Source organism: Neltuma alba, unplaced genomic scaffold (genome assembly GCF_004799145.2).
Source record: "Neltuma alba isolate B1F8T4 unplaced genomic scaffold, ASM479914v2 tig00012732_pilon, whole genome shotgun sequence".
In the NCBI taxonomy this organism is placed as follows: domain Eukaryota; kingdom Viridiplantae; phylum Streptophyta; class Magnoliopsida; order Fabales; family Fabaceae; genus Neltuma; species Neltuma alba.
The window spans coordinates 121956-146141 of NW_021637152.1; the positions used below are offsets into that span (position 1 = coordinate 121956).

At 37.1% G+C, this 24186-nt stretch overlaps 3 protein-coding genes across 4 annotated transcripts; 2 read left to right on the forward strand and 1 right to left on the reverse strand.

The window, feature by feature from the left end:
- The first annotated feature begins 2517 nt into the window (after positions 1 to 2517).
- On the forward strand, positions 2518 to 4751 carry LOC114730407 (vegetative cell wall protein gp1-like). The gene is made up of 3 exons (XM_028917460.1): positions 2518 to 3008; positions 3263 to 4261; positions 4687 to 4751. Exons 1-3 carry the CDS (start codon positions 2921 to 2923, stop codon positions 4716 to 4718), a joined length of 1119 nt encoding a protein of 372 aa, XP_028773293.1. The 5' UTR covers positions 2518 to 2920; the 3' UTR covers positions 4719 to 4751.
- Positions 4752 to 8278: 3527 nt separating this feature from the next.
- Positions 8279 to 24039, forward strand: LOC114730429 (inosine-5'-monophosphate dehydrogenase). 2 transcript variants are annotated; one of them, XR_003738836.1, is made up of 5 exons: positions 8279 to 9586; positions 9716 to 9895; positions 10685 to 10942; positions 11617 to 11768; positions 23938 to 24039. XR_003738836.1 is itself a non-coding variant. In XM_028917500.1 (4 exons), the coding sequence occupies exons 1-4, from the start codon at positions 8591 to 8593 to the stop codon at positions 11686 to 11688; spliced, it is 1506 nt and encodes a 501-aa protein (XP_028773333.1). In that variant the 5' UTR covers positions 8279 to 8590; the 3' UTR covers positions 11689 to 12052. The 2 variants fall into 2 exon arrangements, 1 of the variants encoding a protein (XP_028773333.1); XM_028917500.1 differs by lacking the exon at positions 23938 to 24039 and having other exon boundaries at positions 11617 to 12052.
- On the reverse strand, positions 12273 to 18735 carry LOC114730428 (ent-kaur-16-ene synthase, chloroplastic-like). The gene is made up of 14 exons (XM_028917499.1): positions 18171 to 18735; positions 16901 to 16953; positions 16517 to 16802; positions 16233 to 16413; positions 15813 to 16030; positions 15584 to 15704; positions 15319 to 15416; positions 15008 to 15231; positions 14800 to 14912; positions 14609 to 14707; positions 13974 to 14189; positions 13729 to 13870; positions 13214 to 13459; positions 12273 to 12763 (listed from the first exon to the last, which is right to left on the reverse strand). The coding sequence occupies exons 1-14, from the start codon at positions 18217 to 18219 to the stop codon at positions 12416 to 12418; spliced, it is 2394 nt and encodes a 797-aa protein (XP_028773332.1). The 5' UTR covers positions 18220 to 18735; the 3' UTR covers positions 12273 to 12415.
- Positions 24040 to 24186: the final 147 nt, after the last annotated feature.

Genomic DNA, 24186 nt, shown 5'->3' on the forward strand with positions numbered 1-24186 from the left:
CCCACAATATATATGCTACTGGGCATGAGTCTCTTCTTGTCATGATCCTCTATCCTGTGTAAAGAAAATTTATAAAATCAAACGTGTCTTCATTTTATCATTTTTTCAACAGAAATAGCCTCTGACCTAAAAAGCCCCCGTTCCATTGTCTATTCTTTTAAATAATATTATATTTCAGCATTGAGTATGGGTTTGTGTTTTGTCCGTATTTCAAGATCAAGGGTCTTCAGGTAACAGACTATATGAGATGCAGTACTGCTTAGAAGTTGTTCGTGTGTTTTTTTTTTTTCAATTTTCTGTAACCTTAGACATGATCTGTAATACTGGCTTTTTAGCCAGCAAATGCAAATGTTAGAATTTCGTACATGTAAATAAAACGTAAAAGCGACAAATATATATTTTCGCGATCACAAGTTCATTATGCCATTTTTCAGCATTGAGTAGGGGTTTTTGTGCTTTGTCCACAGTACAAGCTCAAGGGTTTTCATGTGATTTTGAGCATACCCGTCTTCAAGCATGTCCTTGTGCTTTAAAAGCTTGTAAAGCACTCCCTATAACTTTTCCAGTTTACCAAAGCTGGGCCCTAAAATTAACTCTACTTACAAAACTAGAGCTGGGAATACGGGCTGGCGGTGCGGATACGGGCCAGCCCGCAGCGGTGCGGGCTAAAAGCGGTGCGGGCTGAAGTAGCCCGCACTTTGGCGGGCTGGCATTTTGCCAGCCCGAGCCCGCCAAGGCGGGCTGGCGGGCTAGCCCGCCGGCCCGCCTAACTTTTTTTTTTTTAAAAAAAAATATTATTTGTATAAGTTTGAGCTTAGTTTGTAATGTTAAATTGGACTTGGAGTTTTAAACTTGAGTAATAAGTTATAATAAAATAATGTGAGAATTAATTTATAATTTGAGAAGATATTTTAAAAAAACTAACACATATTTTTTTCTAAATAATTAATTTGACTATTTTTTCTATCCAAATTAATTAAATAGATCTTTTATGTATGTATTACATATGCAATTACATGGATGAGAAGATGTAAATATGAAATTTGGGAGTTAAAATCCTCCAATTATATTGTATAACATATTAGAAATTATATAAAAATTAAAATTTAAAATTTAAAAAAAAAAAAAAAAAAAAAAAAAGCGGGCTAGCCCGCGGCGGAGCGGGTTGAAAGCGGTGCGGGATGGAGTAGCCCGCACCTTGGCGGGCTGGCATTTTGCCAACCCGAGCCCGCCATTTTTGGCGGGCTGGCGGGCTGGGCCCGCGGGCCCAGCCCGTATTACTAGCTCTATACAAAACTACCCCTAGAGTGCTTACATGGCATTAATGGTGTCAGGTCAGTGATGACGTGGCAATAAATTGATATGTGGACAGTTAAGTGGCCATAAGGGGACGCTAGGTGGCAAGCTCACAGCTCCTCTCCAAATCTTGGATAGCCTTCCAACCATCTGAGGGAAGATTAGCCATTTTTTTTGGCTCTGAGCAACCCCGTTTTTTTGAAAAGAAGTTTCCGTATATAAGAAGAAGAAGAGTCCTTATACGTCTAGAGGAGAAAGTATTCACTCATTCAAAGAGGAAAACACAAACACACAGACACTCGTATGAGTGGTGTTCTAAATACTTTCATGGTCACTATATGGTACTGGAGAGCGAAGACAGTTAAGAATGATTTACATTTGTTTCCTAGCAATAATGTGAAGTTGCTTATTCAGTCCCCAGCGTTCATGTAAAGTTGCTTATTCATGTAAACTTAGTTCCACCTATTTGGGCAGATTGATCGCCTGACGGCCCAAGCATAACGAAGCTCTTTGCTCCATTTGTCTGCTGGACTAAAAAATGGGTGTGAATAATTTAACAGTCAACATTGTATTATATTAGTTTGCATTAGAAACTGTTTAACATATCCCTCGGAAAAACTTTTCTAATTCTGAATAGGGGTAGCAGCTTAATGGGCTTCACGAGGTGGGAGAAAGTTGGACATCTGAGACAAATATCAGGGAGGCCATCAAATATCAGATAGAAATACAACTCCATTAGCGATTCATCCATTCCGAACAGTATATAAGATTTGTGACACTATCAACAATACCCACCAATTAACAGAGGTAGAAATTACAAACTCAACTCTATATATATACCTGAGACGGAAGAGACCGAGTTAATGGGCTGTGTTTCGAATTAGTTCTTCTCTAGTTGGGGTGTCTTGCTTTGCTTGGCATCTTCAAGCTTTATGATTTCTCTGTTTCGAATTACACACTTCAAGAGGCAGGCTCCATCCAGTGCGTGAACAATACAACTCTGAAATCAGAAAATTAAAACGCGGACAAGTAATGCAAGACTGATATATGGTAGCCTATAACATACTTTTCCTAAAGTTGGTCGACCAGGCAATCCCTCCTCTTCACGCTACTATCCAGGAGGCGTTGGTGTCTTCATAAGAAGGAGGGCAAGAGAGAGTGGGGAGAGAGAAATTGGAGTGAAAAGCAAGCAAGACAAAAGAGCTTAAAAAACCCAAGTCTCATCTTTTTCCAGTGGCGAAGCAAGCATATATACCATCAACATCATGAAATGAGCTTTAAAGAAATTAGCGAACAAAGAATACTGCTGAGGAGACGGTGAGTGAACTACTGATTCCTGGAAAACGAACACATTTGTGGCAACTTTTCTGCAATTTTAGCATTTCTTCATTCATACATCTTCCAGCAAAGCAAAGTTGTGCCGCCCAAAGAATCATTCTTTATCCCCCAAACAGAAACACTTGTATTCCATCACCCTCACTTGTCCTTCACTCGAACAATCTTCAAATCTAACCAACCTCTACATGTATAAAAGCCCACCCTTTATCGTACCACCTTCTGGTCTTCGGAATTTGGATTGAAATTGGTACAATAAAGCCGTCGTCAGGAGTGAAGAGGGTGGGTCATGGGAACAAGCAGAGGTTACTTGAGATTACGAGCTGGCTTGCTTCTCCTTTATCTGACTCTAGCAGCTATTTCCCCCTCTCATTGTGGTAAGTAAGCCCTCTCTTATCACTCTCTTCCGAACTAATTAGAGTTAATCCTACTTCTTTCATCCCATGTTTTAATATACATTTTAGTAATTCTGATCATACACAATCAACGCTGATTTGCTGCGTGAGAGGCGTTATGGAGCAATGTGGCAGACGAAGATGTTAAAAATTCCATTTTGTGATATTATCGAGATCAAGAGAAATTTTACCTGACGAAGATAAGTTCATAAACCTCTTTGATTTCCCCTGTGCAGACGCAGAAAAATCAATAATGCGTAAACGCAAGAGTTCAAGCAACAAGCATTCTAAGAAATTGAAAGCCATTAAGCATTTTAGTCTCGATCCATCCACAGATTCATCAAATGTATTACCCTATAGCCTTAGCTCACCGTTTTCTCTGCCTCCATACGAATCTCTCGCGCCAATTCCATCGCCGGATAATGGCACGCCTCCGTTCTGTGTGTATCCTCCAAATCCTCCTTCTACGGGTGTTCCCAGCCCAACTCTTCCGGACCAAGGCCCACCTCAAAGCCCATCTGGATCCTTGCCCACACCATCGCCTCCTTATTCTTACTCTTCACCACTTCCTCCAATTCAAAGCCCACCTCCAGGTCCACCTGAAATTGTTCCAAGCCCACCTACCACTATCCCAGGTTCCCCAGAGCCAGTGATAAACCCGCCCATAATTTATCCAGGCCCACCAGGGATGAGCCCACCATATCCAATACCCTCCCCTGGCGGTGGAGGCATCGTCCCTAGCCCACCAAGTTCTTTCCCCTCCCCTACCGGCGGCGGTGTCCCCACCCCACCGAGTGCTTTTCCGTCCCCTCCTGGTGGCGGTTTCCCCAGCCCGCCAAGTACTTTTCCGTCCCCTCCTGGTGGTGGTTTCCCCACCCCGCCAAGTTCTTTCCCGTCCCCCGGAGGTGGCGGCGTTCCTAGCCCAACAGTATTTCAACCACCAGTAATCTATCCACCACCGTTTGTGCCGCCGCCGCCCTATGTTGCCCCAGTTGCCGCCTTGTGGTGTGTGGCTAAGCCCTCAGTTCCCGACCCGATCATGCAAGAGGCAATGAACTATGCGTGTTGGTCCGGAGCGGATTGTGGACCAATACAGCCCAATGGGCCATGCTTCTTACCCGATTCTGTATATGCGCATGCATCATACGCTTTCAATAGCTACTGGCAAGCAAGCAAGGCTAGTGGTGCATCATGCGACTTTGGAGGGATAGCCATGCTAGTTGCAGTTGATCCTAGTGAGTAACAAAAATGAATAATTACATATATATATATATGTGGGTCAATATAATTTTTGTTCTCTCAAATTTGTTTTCATTTTAGTTTAAGGGGGTATTTGGATAGGAATCAAACTATGGTTTTAAAAATACTTTCACAGTTTACGAAACAAATATGTGAAGGAATTTATCTCGTTTTTCAGAAAAGTGCCTTTAGGAAGTGCTTTTGGCAATAGCCAAACACCCTTTTAGTCTTCGAAGTTTTAAATTATAAGTTTTGGTTTCTCAAGGGATAAAATAGTTTTATTAAATTATAGAGACTAATGTTTTAAATAAATAAAAATATTTAAGGGACTAAAATATAAAACTTGAAAGATTAAAACAAAGATAAAAGATTAAAGCACAGTTTTTATTTATTAATTAACAGAGTTGTTTGTTGTGGACAGGCTATGATGGATGCCGCTTTGTGTATGATTGATTTGATAGAGCACAAGAGGGACCACGTTTGGATGTCAACCATATTAGAAGAAGAGACATCACTTTCCTGAGCAAAATCCCTAATTTTTTTTAATGAATGGAAATAAGGGACGTATGTAGTTTTGGACTTCGTAAGTAAATATACAAACGATTATCTTGACTTCCATGTCGTGCGCATTACTCAGCATTGAAATTGAAAGTGTACATCTTTTTTTTTTTTTAATAAAAACTGAAAAACACACTAAACAATCAGGAAAACAATAAAAAATCCTTAGTCACATTCATCAATCTTCGCCCCTTGCTCTAGAAGTGATAGTCGATCAAGGAGACACCAACTACCCTCTAACTTAGGAGAAAATTTAGCTAATCTATCAGCAAAAGTGAGCTCATTTCCGCTTACATGATAAAGCTTCACCTGCCGGTCTCTATAAAAAAGAAGTCTAATATCATCATTCTGATGTAGTAATATATTTTTAAAATTACGGTATCAGATATTAAAAAATTTAATTAAATTAGTCACTTATATTATATTAGAGACTAGATTTAGTAATTAAATTGGTTTTGAAAATTTCATAGGAGTAAATAAATATATTATCACAACAACTTCACACGCTTTTTTATGTTTTATATGGATTAATATATTGCAAAGTGCAACGTTAAAGGGGGGAAAGCAATCAAGTCGGAAATGTTGGACAGAGAAATTTCAATAAAATTTGGAACATGAATTGATGTACGATAGGATTATAGGAATATGATGCTTTAAAATGTAATGGAAGATTGGAAGTATTTTAGCATGCTTTACAGATCATCTTGATCTCTTGATTAAGTTGGAACATTAACTAAACCTATTTGTGCTACTAAGCCTTTTTTTGTAAGCAATCTATTCTTTCTATGTGCAATTTAACTTTCATTATGTGTAATTTACTCTTCCGACTCTTAATATAAGATCTATTTAACTAATTTGATTAGATTAAGAAAGTTAGGTAAGTTAGTTAATTATAAGAAATGTGACACGTTTTTTTTTTAAAACACCAGAATCATCTTTCTTAATATCCCATCTCCCTCTTCTACTTGATTATGGTTGAAGGAGTATTTATAGGGGTAATTTAGAGAAAATTGGTAAATATAATAAATGGGTCTTATATTTAAGACCAAAATCAACTCAAGAATTAGATACTATATTAAGGAGTGGAGGAGTATTATTTTTTTTATGCAACTTATCATTCTTAGTACCATTTGCTAATTAAATTTTTAATAAGATATTTATTCCCAATTTTTCTTCTTTACGATGCTACTCAACTTTTGATTGTGAATTTGTCAGAATTGAGGGAAATTAGTGTCATGTCTAGAAAGCCTGGAAGTATGTGTTGCATTGTCTATCCATCGGAGAATTTACTTGTAAAATTGGGCTTTCCACTACTCGTGAAAATAACAGAGTTGAAACTCTGTTTTCTTCGCTTTGAACTTCATCAAGAACCAAAAGCGAAAAAAGCATGGAGAATGAATTGTTGAATGATTGTTTGGATATTTATTTATATTGAGAAAGAACTTGTTTGAACGAAAAATAACTCATTTAGCACATTTTTGAGATCTCAAATATTTAATCAAATATGCTAAAATCAAGAAAAGTTATATTTGAATATTGGAAGATAGAGCTGGTAATACGGGTTGGGCCCGCGAGCCCGCAAAAAAAGGCGGGCTCGGGTTGGCAATATGCCAGACCGTCAAGGTGCGGGCTATTCCAGCCTGCACTGTTTTGAGCTCATTTCGCTGCGGGTTAGCTTGCGGGTTGGTGGGTGGGCCTGCTTTTTTTTTTTTTTAATTGTTTATATAACTTCTAATATAGTTAAAATATTTTGACCTTTAAATTCTACATGAACAATTAAACATTACTTCTTTCATATCATTGTATAAGTAATTAAACACTTTATATATTTGTGATTCTGTGTGTAGTTATACGAAGATCATCATCCATCTTTTATTTTTTATTTATTTGTTGTGTCATTATAAAAGCCTTTATAAAATTAAATAAACAAGTGATACTTATACATTTATACATAAAATATCTACTTAATTAATTTGGATAAGAAAACTAAATTACTTTGAATAAAAAAAATAGTTAAATTAATTATTTATAAAAAAATCTATTAGTTTTTAAAATATATTCTTAAATTATAACTTAATCTTTCCTTTATTTTATCATAACTTACTACTCAAATTCAAGATTTAAAGCCTAATTTTAACATTTTAAATTAAGCTCAACCTATATTAATAATAATAATTTTTATTTTTTTAAAAAAAAAGAATATGTAGGTAGGCTCGGGCTGGTATGCCAAGACGCGGGCTACTTCAGTCCGCACTGCTTTGAACTCGTAGCTCTCGAGCTGGCCCGTATCCGCACTGCCAACATGTATTAGCACCGCTTGTGGAAGATCCCAATCTCAATCATGGATCTATGCACGGAGAGCGAGATTTGAAGAATCAAAACTCAAAAGGAATCCTGTTTGTTCTTTTGTTATTTATTTCTTTGTTGGCTCTGTTTCGTGAGGCTTGGGTTTCTGTAATTTACAGCAGTTTTGAGTTTGTACTTAATAATAGAAGCCCAGTAATTATTTGTCATTTTATTTTTTATTTTTTTTAAAAAAAGCTGTCTTCTTATGAAAAAGAATCAAAAGGATCCTGTTTATTTTGTTTGTTCATTTCTTTTTGGTTTCATTATATTAATTTGTCATTTGGGCATTTACTTGAATTTGGTTTTTGGCTATTTTAGATAGAGGATTAAGGTGGAACCAATATCCAAATATATATTTTTGGATGGGTAGATCCTAAAGTATTTTATGACATATCCAACATTCTAAAAAATTCGTGAAGTATTTTTTTTTATCTTAGTGCTGGAAACACCAAAAAATATTTTTGAGTATTAGATGTACTTAAAAAAATATTTTAGAGTACTAGATGTATCAAAAAAATATTTCAAGTTATTAAACATAGTTAAAAAATACTCCTCTGATCTTTAATATAGAATTTAATTATTGAGTTGATTTTGATCCTAAATATAAGACTTGTTTTTCATATTTATTAATTTTTTTCTAAATTATCCCTATGAATCTTTCCTCAACCATAATCAAGTAGAAGATGGGAGAAGATATTAAGAAAAATGATTATAGTGCCTTAAAAAAATCATATTTCTTATAATTAACTAAGTTATTTAGCTTTTTTTAATTTAATTAAATTAATTAAATAGGTTTTATATTAAGAATCGAAAGAGTATTTTATACGACAAAACTTTAAGATGCTGCTCAAGAAAATACTTGGGGTGTGCAGCTCTCATACACCTGCATGTTCACCATGTAGGATTTTTCGATCAACCTTCGATTGAGTCAGTAAGATAACAGTCAAATTTAATTTTTATGTTAGCTTGAGATATGAATGTAATGATGTATCTGAGAAAATAATTTGAGGTATTGGGTGAACCTTAGCCGGTTAGCCCGATATATTATTTTCTTTTAATATTTCATGATGCTTTGCGTTTAGTGTGGGGTCAAAGCGAAGCCTGTTAGGCTAATCTTCAGCCTCCTCTTCCAGTTTCAGTCCACAGTGCGTCGGGAAGTCGGCCGTCTCTCCTCTACCCTGTTCCCCATTCTCTCCTGCTTTCATCGAATCTCCTGCAGGCAGGCTTCAAGCTTTCCCTACCTCCTTCCTTATCCCCTTCTGTTCATCTTTCCAATCTTCACAGCTCTCTCGCACTCTCTCCTTGTCTGTTTCTTCTTGTTTCGTGCAGTGAAGTCGCTCTATTTGATAAACAACAAAAAACGAAGTCACTCTTTGTCCCCTTTGTTGAACCCTCACCACAGCATACTGCTGGCGCCGATAATGGACTACACACCGCCTCCGTTTGACGACGGCTTCACTGCCGAGAAGCTCTTCTGCCAGGGTTACTCCTACACTTATGACGACGTCATTTTCCTGCCTCACTACATTGACTTCCCTACTGATGCCGTTCAGCTTGCTACCAGAGTCAGTCGTAATGTGCCTCTAAATATCCCCTGTGTCGCTTCTCCAATGGACACCGTCTCCGAAGCCCACATGGCCGTCGCCATGGCTGCCCTTGGTGGGATCGCTTTTATCCACTCTAATACGACGCCGTCCGATCAGGCTGCCATGGTACGTTCCGCTAAGTCGCGTCGAGTGCCGATTCTCTCCAGCCCTGTCTTCAAAGCACCCTCTGGGAGGATTGAGTCGCTTGATGATTTTGGCGACTCACCGTATGTTTTGGTGACTGAGTCGGGCACTTCGACATCTAAGCTTTTGGGTTATGTCTCGAAGTTGGATTGGCGGAAACTAAACGATAAAGAGGTGAAGATATATGACTATATGGTGAACTCGTCGGATTCAGTACCGTCGAGCTTTGATTTAGGACAAATCCATGCGTTTATGGAGGAGAAGAAGTCAAATTTCGTGCCTTTGATGAACAACGACGAGGTGTTGGATTTGGTGACGAAGGAGGATGTTGAAAGGATTAGAGGGTATCCTAAACTGGCAGCAGGTTCTGTGGGGGCGGATGGGAAGTGGCTGGTTGGTGCGTCAATTGGCACAAGGGAAAGTGACAAAGAAAGATTAGAATACCTACTGAAGGCTGGAGTGAATGTAGTAGTCTTGGACAGCTCTCAAGGGAACTCTATCTACCAGTTGGAGATGATAAAATACATAAAAAATAAGTATCCAGAATTAGATGTTGTAGGCGGGAATGTCGTTACTATGTACCAAGCTGACAATTTGATTCAAGCTGGTGTTGATGGAGTGCGAGTTGGTATGGGGTCTGGATCTATATGTACGACTCAAGAGGTTTGTGCAGTAGGGCGAGGACAGGTATGAATCATAATTAGAACTCAAATTGTCCACTTTTTTTTTTTTTTTTTTTATTATTTCTGTCACTCTTAACTAATTTCTGAATGATGGAAATCTGAAACTTTTGATTTTGTTTTACTTGTTTGTCAGGCAACAGCTGTTTACAAGGTCTCATCGATTGCTTATAAAAGTGGTGTTCCTGTTATTGCTGATGGTGGCATCTCAAACTCTGGTCATATTGTTAAAGCCTTAACGCTTGGAGCATCTACTGTGATGATGGGAAGCTTCTTGGCGGGGAGCACTGAAGCTCCTGGTGCTTACGAGTATCGGGTATTGAAATCTAATAAAATAACGCATTGAACATGTCTGTACTGTTGTGAGAGAAGTCACCACTAACATGATTAAACGACTGTGTCTGTGTGCGTGTATATATATATATGGACCTTTCAACTTTGCTTATGCCATAAGTTATTGGGTTTTGATAAACTGTGTATTCAGTGGCAACTTATGCCATCTTTAGGGATGGAGTGACAATGAAGGCTGTGTTAGTTTTGTCTTTATTAGGATCGAGTGTTTTTTTTCCTTGGCGTGAGAATCATGTGGCGATTAGAAACATCTTTTTAATAGAGATATCCAGTGTGATTCTAAGTTGAAAACATAGTTCACTTGTGAGATATAAACACGGAGAACTTTCAAAGGAAAGGAAAAAACAAACAACATAGTAATGATAATTTTGTGGTACAATATTGCTGTTATCTAAGAAAATTAGCCTTTCATGCATTGATTTAGTGCGATTTTGGTTTCATGTTGAAAACAACCAAAACTATGATTTTGGTGAAAGCACGTACCTGTTGTGAACACACCCCAATAAAAAATGTACATAAACACTCGTACATTTGTGAGTGACAACATGTTGTTACATCTAATTAAATTGTTTATATCTTCTTTTATTTCCCCTGCTCTCCTATTTGCTGTCTAATAATTTTGCAGTGGCTTTCATAATTGACCTTGTTTTTCTTGTGCTGATTGTTTTACTTCTTTCTCTGGCTTGAAGACTTGTTCATGTGAAATGGAGATTTAAGATTCTAGTAATTTAAACAGCTATTTTCATTGTAACAGAATGGTGTACGTGTCAAAAAGTATCGAGGAATGGGCTCTTTAGAAGCTATGACAAAAGGTAGTGATGCAAGATACTTGGGCGATACTGCAAAGCTAAAAATTGCTCAGGGGGTTGTTGGAGCAGTTAAAGATAAGGGTTCTGTCTTGAAGTTCGTACCATACACCCTGCAAGCAGTTAAGCAAGGGTTTCAAGATCTTGGTGCCTCCTCTCTGCAGGCTGCTCATGATCTTCTAAGATCTAAGGTGTTAAGGCTAGAGGTATGAATGATCAGCGCACAATTAGATGTCTTGTTGAATTTTTATTAACAAAGCTGAAGCATTTTCAAAATCAAGATAGCTCATTTTTTGAACATGCATTCATCAATAACTTACTAGTTTTCATGGAGAAGGGCAGATTCTAAAATTCCGTAGTGCCTTTTTTTTTTAAAGTTACTGTAACATTGAGCTGAATAAGTGTTATCTCAAGAAAAAAGGGTTACAATATAGATAAATTAGGATAGATTTATAATGGCTTCTCCTTTTCTGAAATTTGTTGTGTTGGCATTTTTTACGTTCCTTATCCTGTCTATTCTGCCTATTGGAGAAGATGTTGATTCTTGCTTAAGTGTTATCTCAAGAAGTTGGGATCAATACCTTATTCCAGCACTGAATCCAATAAAGTAGATGGCAACTCCCTTTTTGTATTCCTATGCTGCAATTTGCAAAGCTTAGAATCCCAAATTTCTTTTTGTACATGCTGATATACTTGAGTTCGGGCCTGTTTGGGTATCCCCAAACCGTGGTTTCAGAAGCACTTTTCCGCAAAACGAGATAATCTCCTCCACATATTTACTTCGTAATCCGTAAAAACACTTCTGAAACCATGGTTTGGTTTCTATCCAAACACACCCTAGTAGTTTATGTTGTAAATTATTTGGTTCTCTCTTTTCCAGGTCCGAACTGGAGCAGCACAGGTGGAAGGTGGAGTTCATGGGTTGGTTTCTTATGAAAAGAAATATTTTTGATGGGTATGAAAGTATGAAACTATGTAGCTTTCTCTGAAAGCTGTGGATGAAGTCAAGTGACAAAAATGTTTGTATGAATAGTGAAATTCGGGAGGGACGATATTGGATTTGCAAAGGAAAAGATTCCACCCTCATTTTATTAATAAGAACTCTTTACCATCAATTATATTTATGATTGTCTTGTAGAGTCAAGCTTAATGTTGTCGATTTAATATTTGAATGATGATTTAATGTTTTCATCTCTGCAGTACTTGCAGAAAATTCGTTGCATCCAGTTGGAATGTATTGTTGAAAGGGCTGCAAGAGATGATATATTTTTTTATTGAGCTTCGAAATTGAGTAGAAGTCATCTCAGTTATTTGGATAATTGTCCCCCGCTCTCGGAACTACTTGCGTGCTCGAATGCATTCTCAATTTTTTTCTATTAAATGGCTCTATGTCAAATTAGTGGTTTTTATCATTGTCAAGAATTTCTTCTTTTTTTCCCAATGGAAAGTATTCACTGGAATTATTTGGAGATGATAGCATCTGTTCTCCAATAATTAGAAACATTCACAAGGTAAAAATTTCAATTCTGAAAGATGTGACTTGGGGAACATGATCATTTGCCAAGCGTAGGACACACATATGATGAAATATTTATGTAAGAAAGCAATTAAATGAGATCGATTTATTCACAAGGGGGCCTCCCAAAATCAGATGAACTGAGACATCACCACCGTCGTTCCTAAGTTGACACAGGATTCAAGTTTTCCTTAGCTGCGTCCTTTGAAAATTCATGGAGGACGACCGGTTTTTCGAGCACGTCACTTACAGCAGATAATAACTCATGTGACGTGTACCCATCGTCCTTCAAGTAGAAGAGATACAAAACTTTTGCCATGTTCCAAAACAGATTCTTGCAAGCTCTTGGAATTGTGCTACCTTCTTCCTGCAAAACCAGTCTTAGGAGCTCTCTTCTGTTTTCCTCAATGATATCCTTCATCTCCTGAATCAGATCTTCTTCAGTAACGTCCCCACCCCTTTGAGCAATTCGCAAAGTGAATGCATTCAATTTCCCTTGTGCAGATTCCCTCTGCAAGATAGACAGAAAACATCAGACACTTTCAAAACTCTGAAACCATTGCAACTCTAATTTGAACTCAGAAGTGAAAGCAATGATTGATTTTATTAACATCTCCTTTAGGATCAACGGGAATCGAACTACATATCTTAGCCACAGGCTTTGACTATTTGACGCCACGTGATAAGCTATGATTAGTTTTATGAATATCTCTCGCAGAAGACAGGCAAAGCAAGTCCAAATTTTCTCCACTTAATTGGGAAAAAAAAATCATTTTGAGAAAATTCCTACTTAGGACCGTTTAAATCTTTCTTTTCATAGCAGATAAATATGCTTAATGAGTTTGTTGTTTCGTACTGTTCGGATAGGCTAACCAGTTCTAACTGATCGTCATTTTCCCACTTAAAATTGAGAAGATGCTTAGGCAGCAAAGGCAGAGAGGACAGAAATGGGAGGATATACCTTGTAGCTATTAAAATCATTAAGGAGACGCCCAGAAGTGCTCATTAGCTCATACAGTCGATGGTATTCAGGATTTTCAGCCAAATCAGTTGGAAGCTTAGGCCCCACGAGATAGAGTGTTGGCAGCACAATTGATCCCAAGGCGAGAGATACATATGCATTTGCCATATATTCATCAGTTGTCGGAACATACTGTGTTTTCGACCACTGAGCTTCCTTCAACATAGATCGCATCAAATCCAACCACTGCAAAGCAAACAAGTTGATCATTAAACCTGAATGCAAATTTAGAGGAAAGGTAGCAAATTATGGTTTCTAACATTCAGAAGAAAAAAGGACTATGCATGAAAATTATTCAGTTTCAAAATGTTCTATTTATGGGCCGAATTTCAAGAAAACATTCTTGCAAGTTGAAACATCCAATTGGGTGGTATTAAGATGTAAAAGATGCCAACACTTGGTATTATTAAAAGAACAGTAAAATATATCCTCAGAAAGGTGAAGATTTGTCTCACCATTTTTTTAACATGGTCTTTTACATTACGATCTTGCCACTTCAATGAATTCTCCCCAATCTCAAAAATTGTGTCCCGAGCTGCAGAAAATATTATCTTGACTGACTCAGAACAAGAAACATCACTGAGATCTACATCCCATCTGCAGTTAAATTTTCATAACATGATTGTGTGAAGAGAAGCTCTAGGAGCAAACGAGGCGAAATAATGAAATGACAAGCTTTTTAGTTTATATATGAAAATACCTCTCAACCAGCTGAATTAGTTGCACTAACTCCTCTTCAGAACCACCAACATCAAAGAAATCATCGACAACTGTTGCGAGCACCCCATTTTTTGCCCATGCTATGCGGGCATCAGAAAGCTCAGGGTAGAACAATGTTGCTGCGCTGGTGAAGTAACAATAGCCTAATTTCTGCCTTGCAAATTCGAGCTTGTCTAGTTTGCTATCCACTACCCACCTGCATATGTTTGGTATCACTTTAGTATCAAAAAATCTAATACTGTTGCAATTTCATCCTTGGGAAGGTACTCAAATGATTGTGACATAATGTTTCGTGAATTAAATATTCTATGGGAATCAAATTTGAGTAATATTTCAACAGAGCAAATTAATATGTGGATCTCATCTTCTAAGGACAAAAAAGGGGCTGTAGTCAATCAGAGATGTGCCTTAGTTAATATCGGAGCAGGCACAACTAGTTGTATGAACAAAAGAAGCAAAGCAGAAAGCAAGATTCAGGAAGATAGTTTGGAGCTAAGCTATGGTTTACATTCCAGAATCACCAGCCATGCATAATTTTGCAATGTAGAAAATTTTTAGGATATTCCAGTCCGTGAAACATTACTGAAATCTGAAAAACACAGAGAAGATTTATACCTTGCAAGTTGTTTAAATTCTTTGCGATGTATTGATTGGCAGATATTGAAGTCTTCTGCTGCCAACTTCAGAAATTCTTCGTTTGCGAGATTGAAAGACCTGGATAATGCCAACCAATATTAATTTGAGCGCAGGATGGAGAGTGAAAGAAAGGGAAGCTAAGAAAATTGAAGAAAATAGTGGAAGCCCACCTGTATGAAGTTTTTAAAAGCCTTGTATCCTCCAAATTATAGTGCTCTATTGATGTCCTGTTTAACAACCGGTCCAACTTCTTATGATGAGGAAATTTAAGTTCATCATTGACCTAATGTTAAAAAAGACACCAGTGTTCAGCATGTACAATAAGGTTGCAGAAAAACATAGAACCAGATTATAGAAAAGATTATTGTAAGAAACTACCTCTTGTTCAACATGACTAAAAAGCCTTTCAACGTGTACTTGGTATGGTGATAATTCCTGCTTCAAGAGATTTCTTGTCCAGGCATTTTGTTTCACCAGAACTTCTTCCCCTGGATGTATCATGATTTGTGAAGCTTTATATAGCTCTAAGACAGCACCAACATCCTTCAAGTACCCTTTCAAGGAATTTGAGAATTTATCTTCCGAATATTGATTAAATGGATCTACAAAAGATAACGGATTGATGAACTTCTCATCTTTATTTGACTAAGAACACATCTAAACAACTAACAGGCAAAAAATTAAACAACCTGAAGAAACATCATATCCATGGAGTCGTAATAAGCGAAATGCCAGGGCACAGCAAGTGGGGTCTAAGAATATCTCTTCTTCTCCATCAATCCAGTATCTGCATGTTCTCATACCATAAAACAGTGTCAATGGTAAAAAAACATTTCTGTTTGGTGGTATCTGAATATCACTACTTTGATCTCATATGGAGAAGAACTTTTTTTTCTTAGTCTAATAATCTACAATAATTGATATGTTACACATAATTTAAAAATGTTTTACTACCTGTATGTTTCATCTAATACACTTTGAATTTCCTTGCTGAAATGATGATCAATACCTAACCTCTCAAGACTGTCAACCATACAGAGACGAGCATATACGTCCAGAGGATAAACTGTTGGAACTGTTAATTCGTAAAATTGTCCAGTCAATACATGATTAGTGTAACTAAAAAGAAATCACACAGTCGCATAAAAAAAAAAAGAATCACAAATAAATCTGTGATACAAACCAGCATCCCCAAACTGTTTTAACACTGATCGAAGGTAATTAAGACAGTTATCATTCTTTAGGTGTTGAAAAACTGCAGCTGTTGTGGCAGGTGAGTTAAACAAAGATCCATTCTTCCTTTGATGCTTCATGACCATTTGCCAGTCCTGACTTTTCCCGATACCTTCTGCAACATATGCTAGATATGCTCCCCGCCCTTCTGAATTGCTTTGATAGCCTCTATTCAAGACAAACAGACCACATGTAGGTCGTTTTGGTGCATTTCGGTAAATTGAACAAGGTCTCCCTACTCTTAGACTCTTAAGCAACTATAACATGGTCAGTAGCTTGTGGAAAGGAATCTGCACTATTCAAGCATCCAAGAAATAACACCTAAATAGGCAAAATCTCAAATAAAAATCAAAGAGAACCAGAAAATTACTGTCTCAGCTCCAACTCTCTCTTGCGAATGAGTCCTTCTAAACTAGTTGATCCAAGAGAAAGATATACGCCTAAACTTTGAGCTGACTCAAGAAGAGAAGGGAAAATTATATCAAATCCGATAGGACAGTGTTGCTTCTCATCAGTGATTGAAGCAATGTTTGACTCAATAAATTGAAGACCTACAAAATAACGAAAAAAGTGTTGTTATTTTTAAAGAATGAAAAATGCATTAATATAACAGCAAACAAAGAAATCAAGCTACATGCAGAAGGCCATAATTACCTCTGGTAGTTTGCTGTTCACCAACACCCCATTGCTTCAGAGCAAGGACACAAGCGAAGGTAGATAAGAGAGCATCTTTCAATAACAAAGGATCATGACCAGGAAGACCCCACGAACCATCAAATAGTTGATTCTCCAATAACCAATTCACGCACTCAGGGAAAAAGGGGACATCAGGAGAATTTATTGAAGGGACCATTGCTACCCAAGCCGTATCATATGAAGAAATAGAAAGTTCAACCTTATTGAACATCTTCTTGATTTTTTCTTTAGTCCCCTCAAGGCACTGCATGCAATAGAAGCCAAATTTCATTTCCTTGTTAGTCCTCAGTTCTCACTAAAATATATCCAGATAAAGATATGCTAAAAATAGGAAAGCCATACCAAAGCACTGCTGTTCATCTTTTTCTTCACATCTGATTCCACTGACAAACAAGCTGTTGGAAAAGAAATCACATGAGGCTTTCAAACAAGAATTCATTGATTTATATGTGCATAGAAAACATGATGAAATGGGGCATTGGAGCTCATTTGGTACCCATGATGCAATGGAACAATAGAATGAAACAGAAATGATATTTCAAAAACTTGAAAATAATCATGGTTTCCGTTTTTGTATGGCTCATTTGGTGCGCATGATGAAATGGAACAGTAGAAGGGAACAGAAATAGTCATTTTTGTAATTCTTTTGAGTAAGGAATCACTCCTTGAACTCACCCAAAAAAAAAAAAAAAGGTTTAAAAAGGTAATTATAAAAGATAAAGAAAATTAAAAAAAAAAAAAGAGATGAAAAGGAAGGAAGAAAAGAGATTCCTTCCAACCCTTCCTCTCTACAAAACAAGACATTAGTCCGTCAATGACATTCACCCAAGAAATCCGCTCTACTTTGCATGTGGAATTAACAGATGTTTAATGACATTATAATAAAGGGTCATTATAATTGAAATTAGGGAGAACGTGCAAGGAATGTAATTAAGAGGCGTTGAGATTTGGATCTTTGATTTAGCGGAGCCTGAGTCTGTCCTAGCTCCTAACTCTCGAGCTTCAGATAATGGACTGTTTGCTCTTCAAACAAGAAATATATAGCGTTCTGATTAAAGGTATTGGAACAAGAGACCCCATTATTTTGACATGCTAAAAGTGAAACACGACTACTGTGCTTGTTTTAAATTATGGAATATTGACTTGACTGCAGATAACAATCATGCAGAAAGAGGTTTGAAAATACTGGCAAAAAGGCAACATCACACAGAGAGAACCCACCCAGATCACTAAGACGGTGAGTATACAGAAGAAGATGATGGCAGAAAAGACAGCAAAGGAAAAAAATAAACAAAAAAAGAAAATGCTACATTTATAACAGAAAAGAGAAAAACAACAGCAGAGAAGCAATCTGGGCGTCGCAAACCCCCTCGAATATTCGATTGGGAAAGTTGGTGAAAGAAAGTGATAAAAAAAACCTGTTAAGTTTTGAAACTTCACCGAGCACATGAAATGAAAGATAACAACATTAGAACATTCTGGGCATCTGGAATCAACAGAAAATAAGAAGGAAAGCAAGTGGAAAAACTCAACTTCCCTCCTCCAGAAGTAAAGGTGGCATAATACACGCAGAGAAATAGAACGACATGCAGAAGGGGAAGAAAATGAAAACCTGAAGCTGAAGTGAGATTCAGAGCTGCAATGGGGCGTGTGAGAGACATTCTCGTCTCTCAGATTCTCGGAAATTGGAGAAAATATTCTCCAAAATGAAGCTCACGCAGAATCCCCACCACAGAGCCAGGGTGATTGTGATCGACTCAGTTCGCATATATTTCGGGAAAAAGGTAAATACCGAATAGTTAGTTACAAGAGAGAGGATGAGTGTGTGACGTGTCTTGAGGTTCGGTTATATACCTTGTACTGCCTGAATTGCGATTCGTGAAGAATATTCTGTTATTTCTCCTTTTACACTTATCAAAGGTATCAGAGCCTTTGCTCTCTGGCCCATGGCACCGCCGGAGACGCGATCCTCGACGGAGCGTCTTGGAGACATTGAGCGTCGTCTCGACCTTCAACAAACCATCCTGAATTCTGTTACGGTCCGTATGGAGCAACAGTCGTCGAACATTGCCAACCTCAAGGTAACGTTGCAAGATATCTCGGCCAAACTCTCGGGTCTGCATTCTCCTGCCGGTAAGCAACCTGTGTCTGGCGAGGGGTCTTCGCAACCACAAGCTTCCCCGTGTATCCCCACATTCTTTGGGTCCCTCTTCTGGTTATTCGATTGCTACAAAGCAGAGCAGAGTTGAATTCCCCAAATTCGATGGATCCGATTTTCGTGGGTGGGCATGTAGGGCTCGTCAATTTTTTGATGTCGATGGCTCCCCAGCTGACCAGCGTATCCGCCTCCTAAGTATTCATCTTGAGGGCCACGCTTTGCGATGGCACCAAACATTCATGCGTCATCGTTCCTTCACGGATATTTCTTGGACTGAGTATTTTCAGTAGATGGAGATTTAGTTCGTGAATGTACGTGATGAACACCCTCTGATAACTCTTAAGAAGCTTCAGCAGCTCTCGGACCCTGTTTTGGAGTATGAACAAAAGTTTGATGAACTCCTTTTTGAAGTTGATATTCCTGAACCTGTTGCCATTAACCTATTTATCGGTGGTCTTCGGCCTGATATCTAGAAGTTTGTTCTCAACTTTGCTCCTGCATCCTTGGTGAGTGGGATGTCTACGGCCCGATTACAGGAATCCACCATTACCGCACTCCATGAGAATACGCCGGCGTCCTATCACTGTTCGGGGTCTCCAATGGGGGGCTATTCTTCTGGACCTCCATCGGTGTCTCTAGTGGGTCCTAGACCGAGCCCAATCCCAAATGTTACAGCACATCTGAAGGATAGAACTATGGGCCAATCTGTGCCTCAGTCCACCGTTTCGGCAGCTGCTTCACCGTCTCCTACCCGTAGCACGACTGGTTCTTCCAAGCCTACGCGCCAGCTTTCCAAAAAAGAAATGGATGAACGTCGAAGGAAGGGATTATGTTATTGGTGTCCTGAGAAGTTCTCTGCTGGCCACCGCTGTAAGGAATCCCATGTGTTCACTCTGGCGATTGACGAGGATGATGAACACTTTGAGGACGCGATTAGGGTCGCTCAAGTGGATGCTGTCGGAACCATTAACGCCATCGAGGGGGATGACAAGGCTCCCACGCTTAAACTTATGGGTCAGATTAAGAATCAGAAGGTGATTGTTTTAGTGGACACTGGAAGTACGCACAATGTGTTGCACACGTCCGTAGCTAAACTCCTTCAATTGAAGCCCTAAGAATGGAATGCTATTCAACTCACAGTAGCTGATGCTCGCCAGGTAATGGTCTCTAAATATTGTCATAATCTGTCTTGGGACATGGGAAATTCTACCTTCTCTGCTGACTTTTTGGTGATGAAAATTGGGGGGTATGATATGATTTTGGGGACTCAATGGTTGAGAACCATGGGGCGGTTTACTATGGATATCGAATTACGGCTGTTCGAATTTACTTACAATGGGAAAAGGGTCGAGTTACACGGCATGGGGTATTTACCCTCACCGAATCTGACTGAGCTCTCTTCAAACCATGAGTTTTTTGCGGCTGCTGTCGTGTTTCTTATAAATGCTTCCTCTTCCTGGCAAGTGGGAATAAAAAATAATGCTTCTCTTCCATCAGGGCATCAGTAAGAGTTGCGTAAGTTATTAGACACCTATGCTAATATTTTTACAGAACCGACATAATTACCCCCTTCCAAACCTTTTGATCATGCGATACCTCTTCTGCATGAATATGATAAACCTATCAGCTGTAGACCTTACCAATATGAGCCAGTTCAAAAGACAGAGATAGAAAGACAAGTTCATGAGATGCTTTAGAACAGAATTATACGAGAGAGTTCTAGCTCTTTTGCCGCCCTTGTTGTCTTAGTTTAAAAGAAAGAAGGTGCTTGGCGTTTTTGTGTTGATTACCGGAGGTTGAATGAAGCTATTGTTAAGAACAAATTCCCCATACCAGTGATTGAAGAACTTTTGGATGATCTCACTGGTGCTGTTTTCTTTTCTAAGTTGGATTTACAATCGGGCAACCATCAAATAAGAATGAAATTGGTGGATATTTCCAAAACAGCCTTCTGGACACATGAGGGTCTTTATGAATTTTGTGTGTGATGCCCTTTGGGCTTACAAATGCTCTAGCAACTTTTCATGGCCTTATGAACTACATCTTCAAGGCATTCCTACAGAAATTTATCTTAGTTTTCTTCGATGACATTTTAGTCTACAGCAAAAATTGGGGTTTCCACATGCGACACTTGGATTTGGCTTTATCTACACTAAGACATCATAAATTATTTGCAAAGCTCTCTAAGTGCATTTTCGCTGCCACTCAAATTGATTATTTGGGCCATATTATTTCTGCGCAGGGTGTCCAAGATGATCCACAGAAACTTGAAGCAGTGGCTGGTTGGCCTGTTCCAACTAATCTTAAGGAGCTACGTGGGTTTTAAGGCCTCACAGGGTATTATCGACGATTCATCCGCAATTATGGTCTAATCAGCAAACCACTCTCAGATTTGCTAAGGAAGGATACACCATTCTAGTGGTTTGCTGCCGCAAATGAGGCTTTTGTTTCGTTAAAAAAGCTTATGACTTCCCCTTCGGTGTTGGCACTTCCCAATTTCCAGCAACCCTTCACTGTTGAAATTGATGCATCGGGTACAAGGTTGGGAGCTGTCCTTTCACAGAATGGCGATCCAGTGGCTTTTGCTAGTAAGGCCTTAGTTTCTAAGAAGAAACCTCTACCTGCCTATGAGCATGAATTATTAGCTATTATTTTTGCTGTGCGACAGTGGAGGTCTTACTTGTGCAGCTGTAAATTCATTATCAAGACCGATCATTTACCCCTTAAACATTTATTGGAGCAACGAGACTTGAATCAGGATCAGTTTAAGTGGCTTCACAAGTTGTGGGGGTTGGACTATGATGTTTTTTAAAATGAAATCAATTAATTATTATTTCATATGCATGTTTTTAATAGAATTAATATTGCATTGTAATTTTATAAAAAATTGGATAATATATAAATTAAACTTTAAATCTTAATAAGCTTTATTAAAATACTAAAAATAAGTATATTTTTTAGAAGAATATTTTTAAATAATTCTCTGAAAAATATCAAACTAAAGAGACAAAAAAAAACATTTTAGCGCGCTTCAAAATAATGAAATTGAATTGAAGTATAAATGATGTTTGAATTCATACTATCTTTTTTGGTTTGAATCGAGTTCAAACTATCTTATCTTAGTACTTAAATAAAACAAACTTATGTTATAATTAATCATGGAGCCAAAAATGAAATGAATAATAATTAATAACGAAGTTTTTGTACTTTGTGAATGATGAAAATGAATGAGATAATCAAGTGTTACTACCTCCAGTCCTTAATATAAGACTCTATTTGACTTTTATTTTGATCCTAAATATAATACCCCAATCCACTTTGTCTCTCATATTTATACATTTTTTTTCCAAAGTAGCCCTTCTAACAATAATAGTTCTAGTTAATACACTTGATTAATAAGGATATTTTAAGAAAAATAACACCTATTTAGGACAAATAACTATCTCAACTTACTTCCTTAATCTCTTCAAATTAGTCAACTAGCTCTTATAATTAGGACCGAAGGTAGTATTAACTAATCATTCTGCTAAAATAATAATAAGGAGAAGAAGTGAATTCCAAACAAGTATCCTACACTCATGAAAGTGAATGCATACACAAATATCCATATTGTTTTGTGTTACTATGTCTTCTAATATATAATGAATGCGTCAAAGGCCTTTTGGTTTTTTTTTTTGATCTGAGAAGGCCTTTTGGTTTGATGGCACCTAAGTGCATCTTGTGACATACAGTATTTGGATCTGGCTAGCAAGCATTGTTTGTCAAGCTAACATGCACACACATATAATAAACATTAATTTGAATATTAGTGGCAATACTTTGCATAGTGATACATTGAATGTGTTCATGAAGGAAGGCATTGGATCATTATTTGGAATTAATCATATTATAAATGAATGCATTTGCATTTGTATATATGAAGATTGTTGAATGTTGAAATTAGAATACTATCATTTAAATACACATACATAATTTTGACCAGGGAGATTTTTTTAACCAAAAATGCTAAGATGAGAATTGAGAATAAAATTTTTTTAACCTTTTTATGCAATGAAAAATGAAATATTTTAATATTTTAATAATTAATTTTTTTAACGTTATCTTACTATTTTAATAATCAATCAACTTTTTTTTTACCATAATAATCAATCAACTAAGATCATTGTATTTCTTGAAGTAAACTATTCTCATATTTAATTAGTATTTTATTTTATTAGTTGCATAATAACCCTCAACTAATCTATTGATAAAAAATATTACCTCTAGTCCTTAGTATAAAAATTACTTGACTAATTTGAGTAGATTAAGAAAACCAATTAAGTTAGTTATTTGTAATAAATAGGTATTGTATATCTTAAAATATCCTTGCTAATCAAGTGTATTGATTAAAACTATCATTATTATAAGGATTAACTTAAGAAAAAATGGATAAATAAGGGAGATAAAGTAGATTGAGGTCTTATATTTAGGATCAATATAAAAGTCAAACGAAGTCTTATATTAAGGACCGGAGGTAGTAACATCATCATTGTGGTGTTATTTTTTACATAAGCCCAAAGGTTTCCGTTTTATTATTTTTTAGGTAAAATTTTTCATTTAAAATTAAAGAGGAATTGCAATAAGATTTCAGGGAAGGGATTTAATTATTCTAAAATTTGTTGACATCCGAAGAATACACAATGACAAGTTTGACAACTAATTTATGATACTCACTTGTTATTGGAACATCTTGGTAATTAAGTTCTTCTTAAATTACAGGATTAAAAGATAAATAATATTGATAATTAGAACAACAAATCCAAAATAATAACAAGGGTGCTCGTATTCACTAATCATCAGCAGGTTAGTGAAAGGAGCTTTTGCAGTTTAAATGTGAGGCTTCAAATTTTAAGTTTGTGTGGAAAAAATTATTCTTATTTAAACATGACAATAATAGTTAGATAGTCATATAAAAAATAAAAAATGATATAGGAAAAATGGCAAATAAAGACCTTTAAATTACCAAAATTGTAAAAAAGTCACCTGAATAAATCAAATTGTCAGGAGGGACTGGTCTCAAATTACAATTAGCAAATGTTAGTGAAAAGAGGAAATTATCCCTCAGTAAATCAGCAAAAAAGTCACCTGAATAAACCAAATTGTCAAGAGGGATTGGGTGCTACACAAACTTGAGAATCAAGTAAGTAATGTTTCTAAGTGGCAAAAAAGTTTGTATGAATAGTGAAATTCGGGAGGGAAAATATTGGACTTGCAAAGGAAAAGATTCCACCCTCATTTTATGAATAAGAATTCTTTCCCATCAATTATATTTATGATTGTCTTATAGAGTCAAGCTTAATGTTGCCGATTTAATATTTGAATGATGATTTAATGTTTTCATCTCTGCAGTACTTGCAGAAAATTCGTTGCATTCAGTTGGAATGTATTGTTAAAAGGGCTGCAAGAGATGATATATTTTGTTATTGAGCTT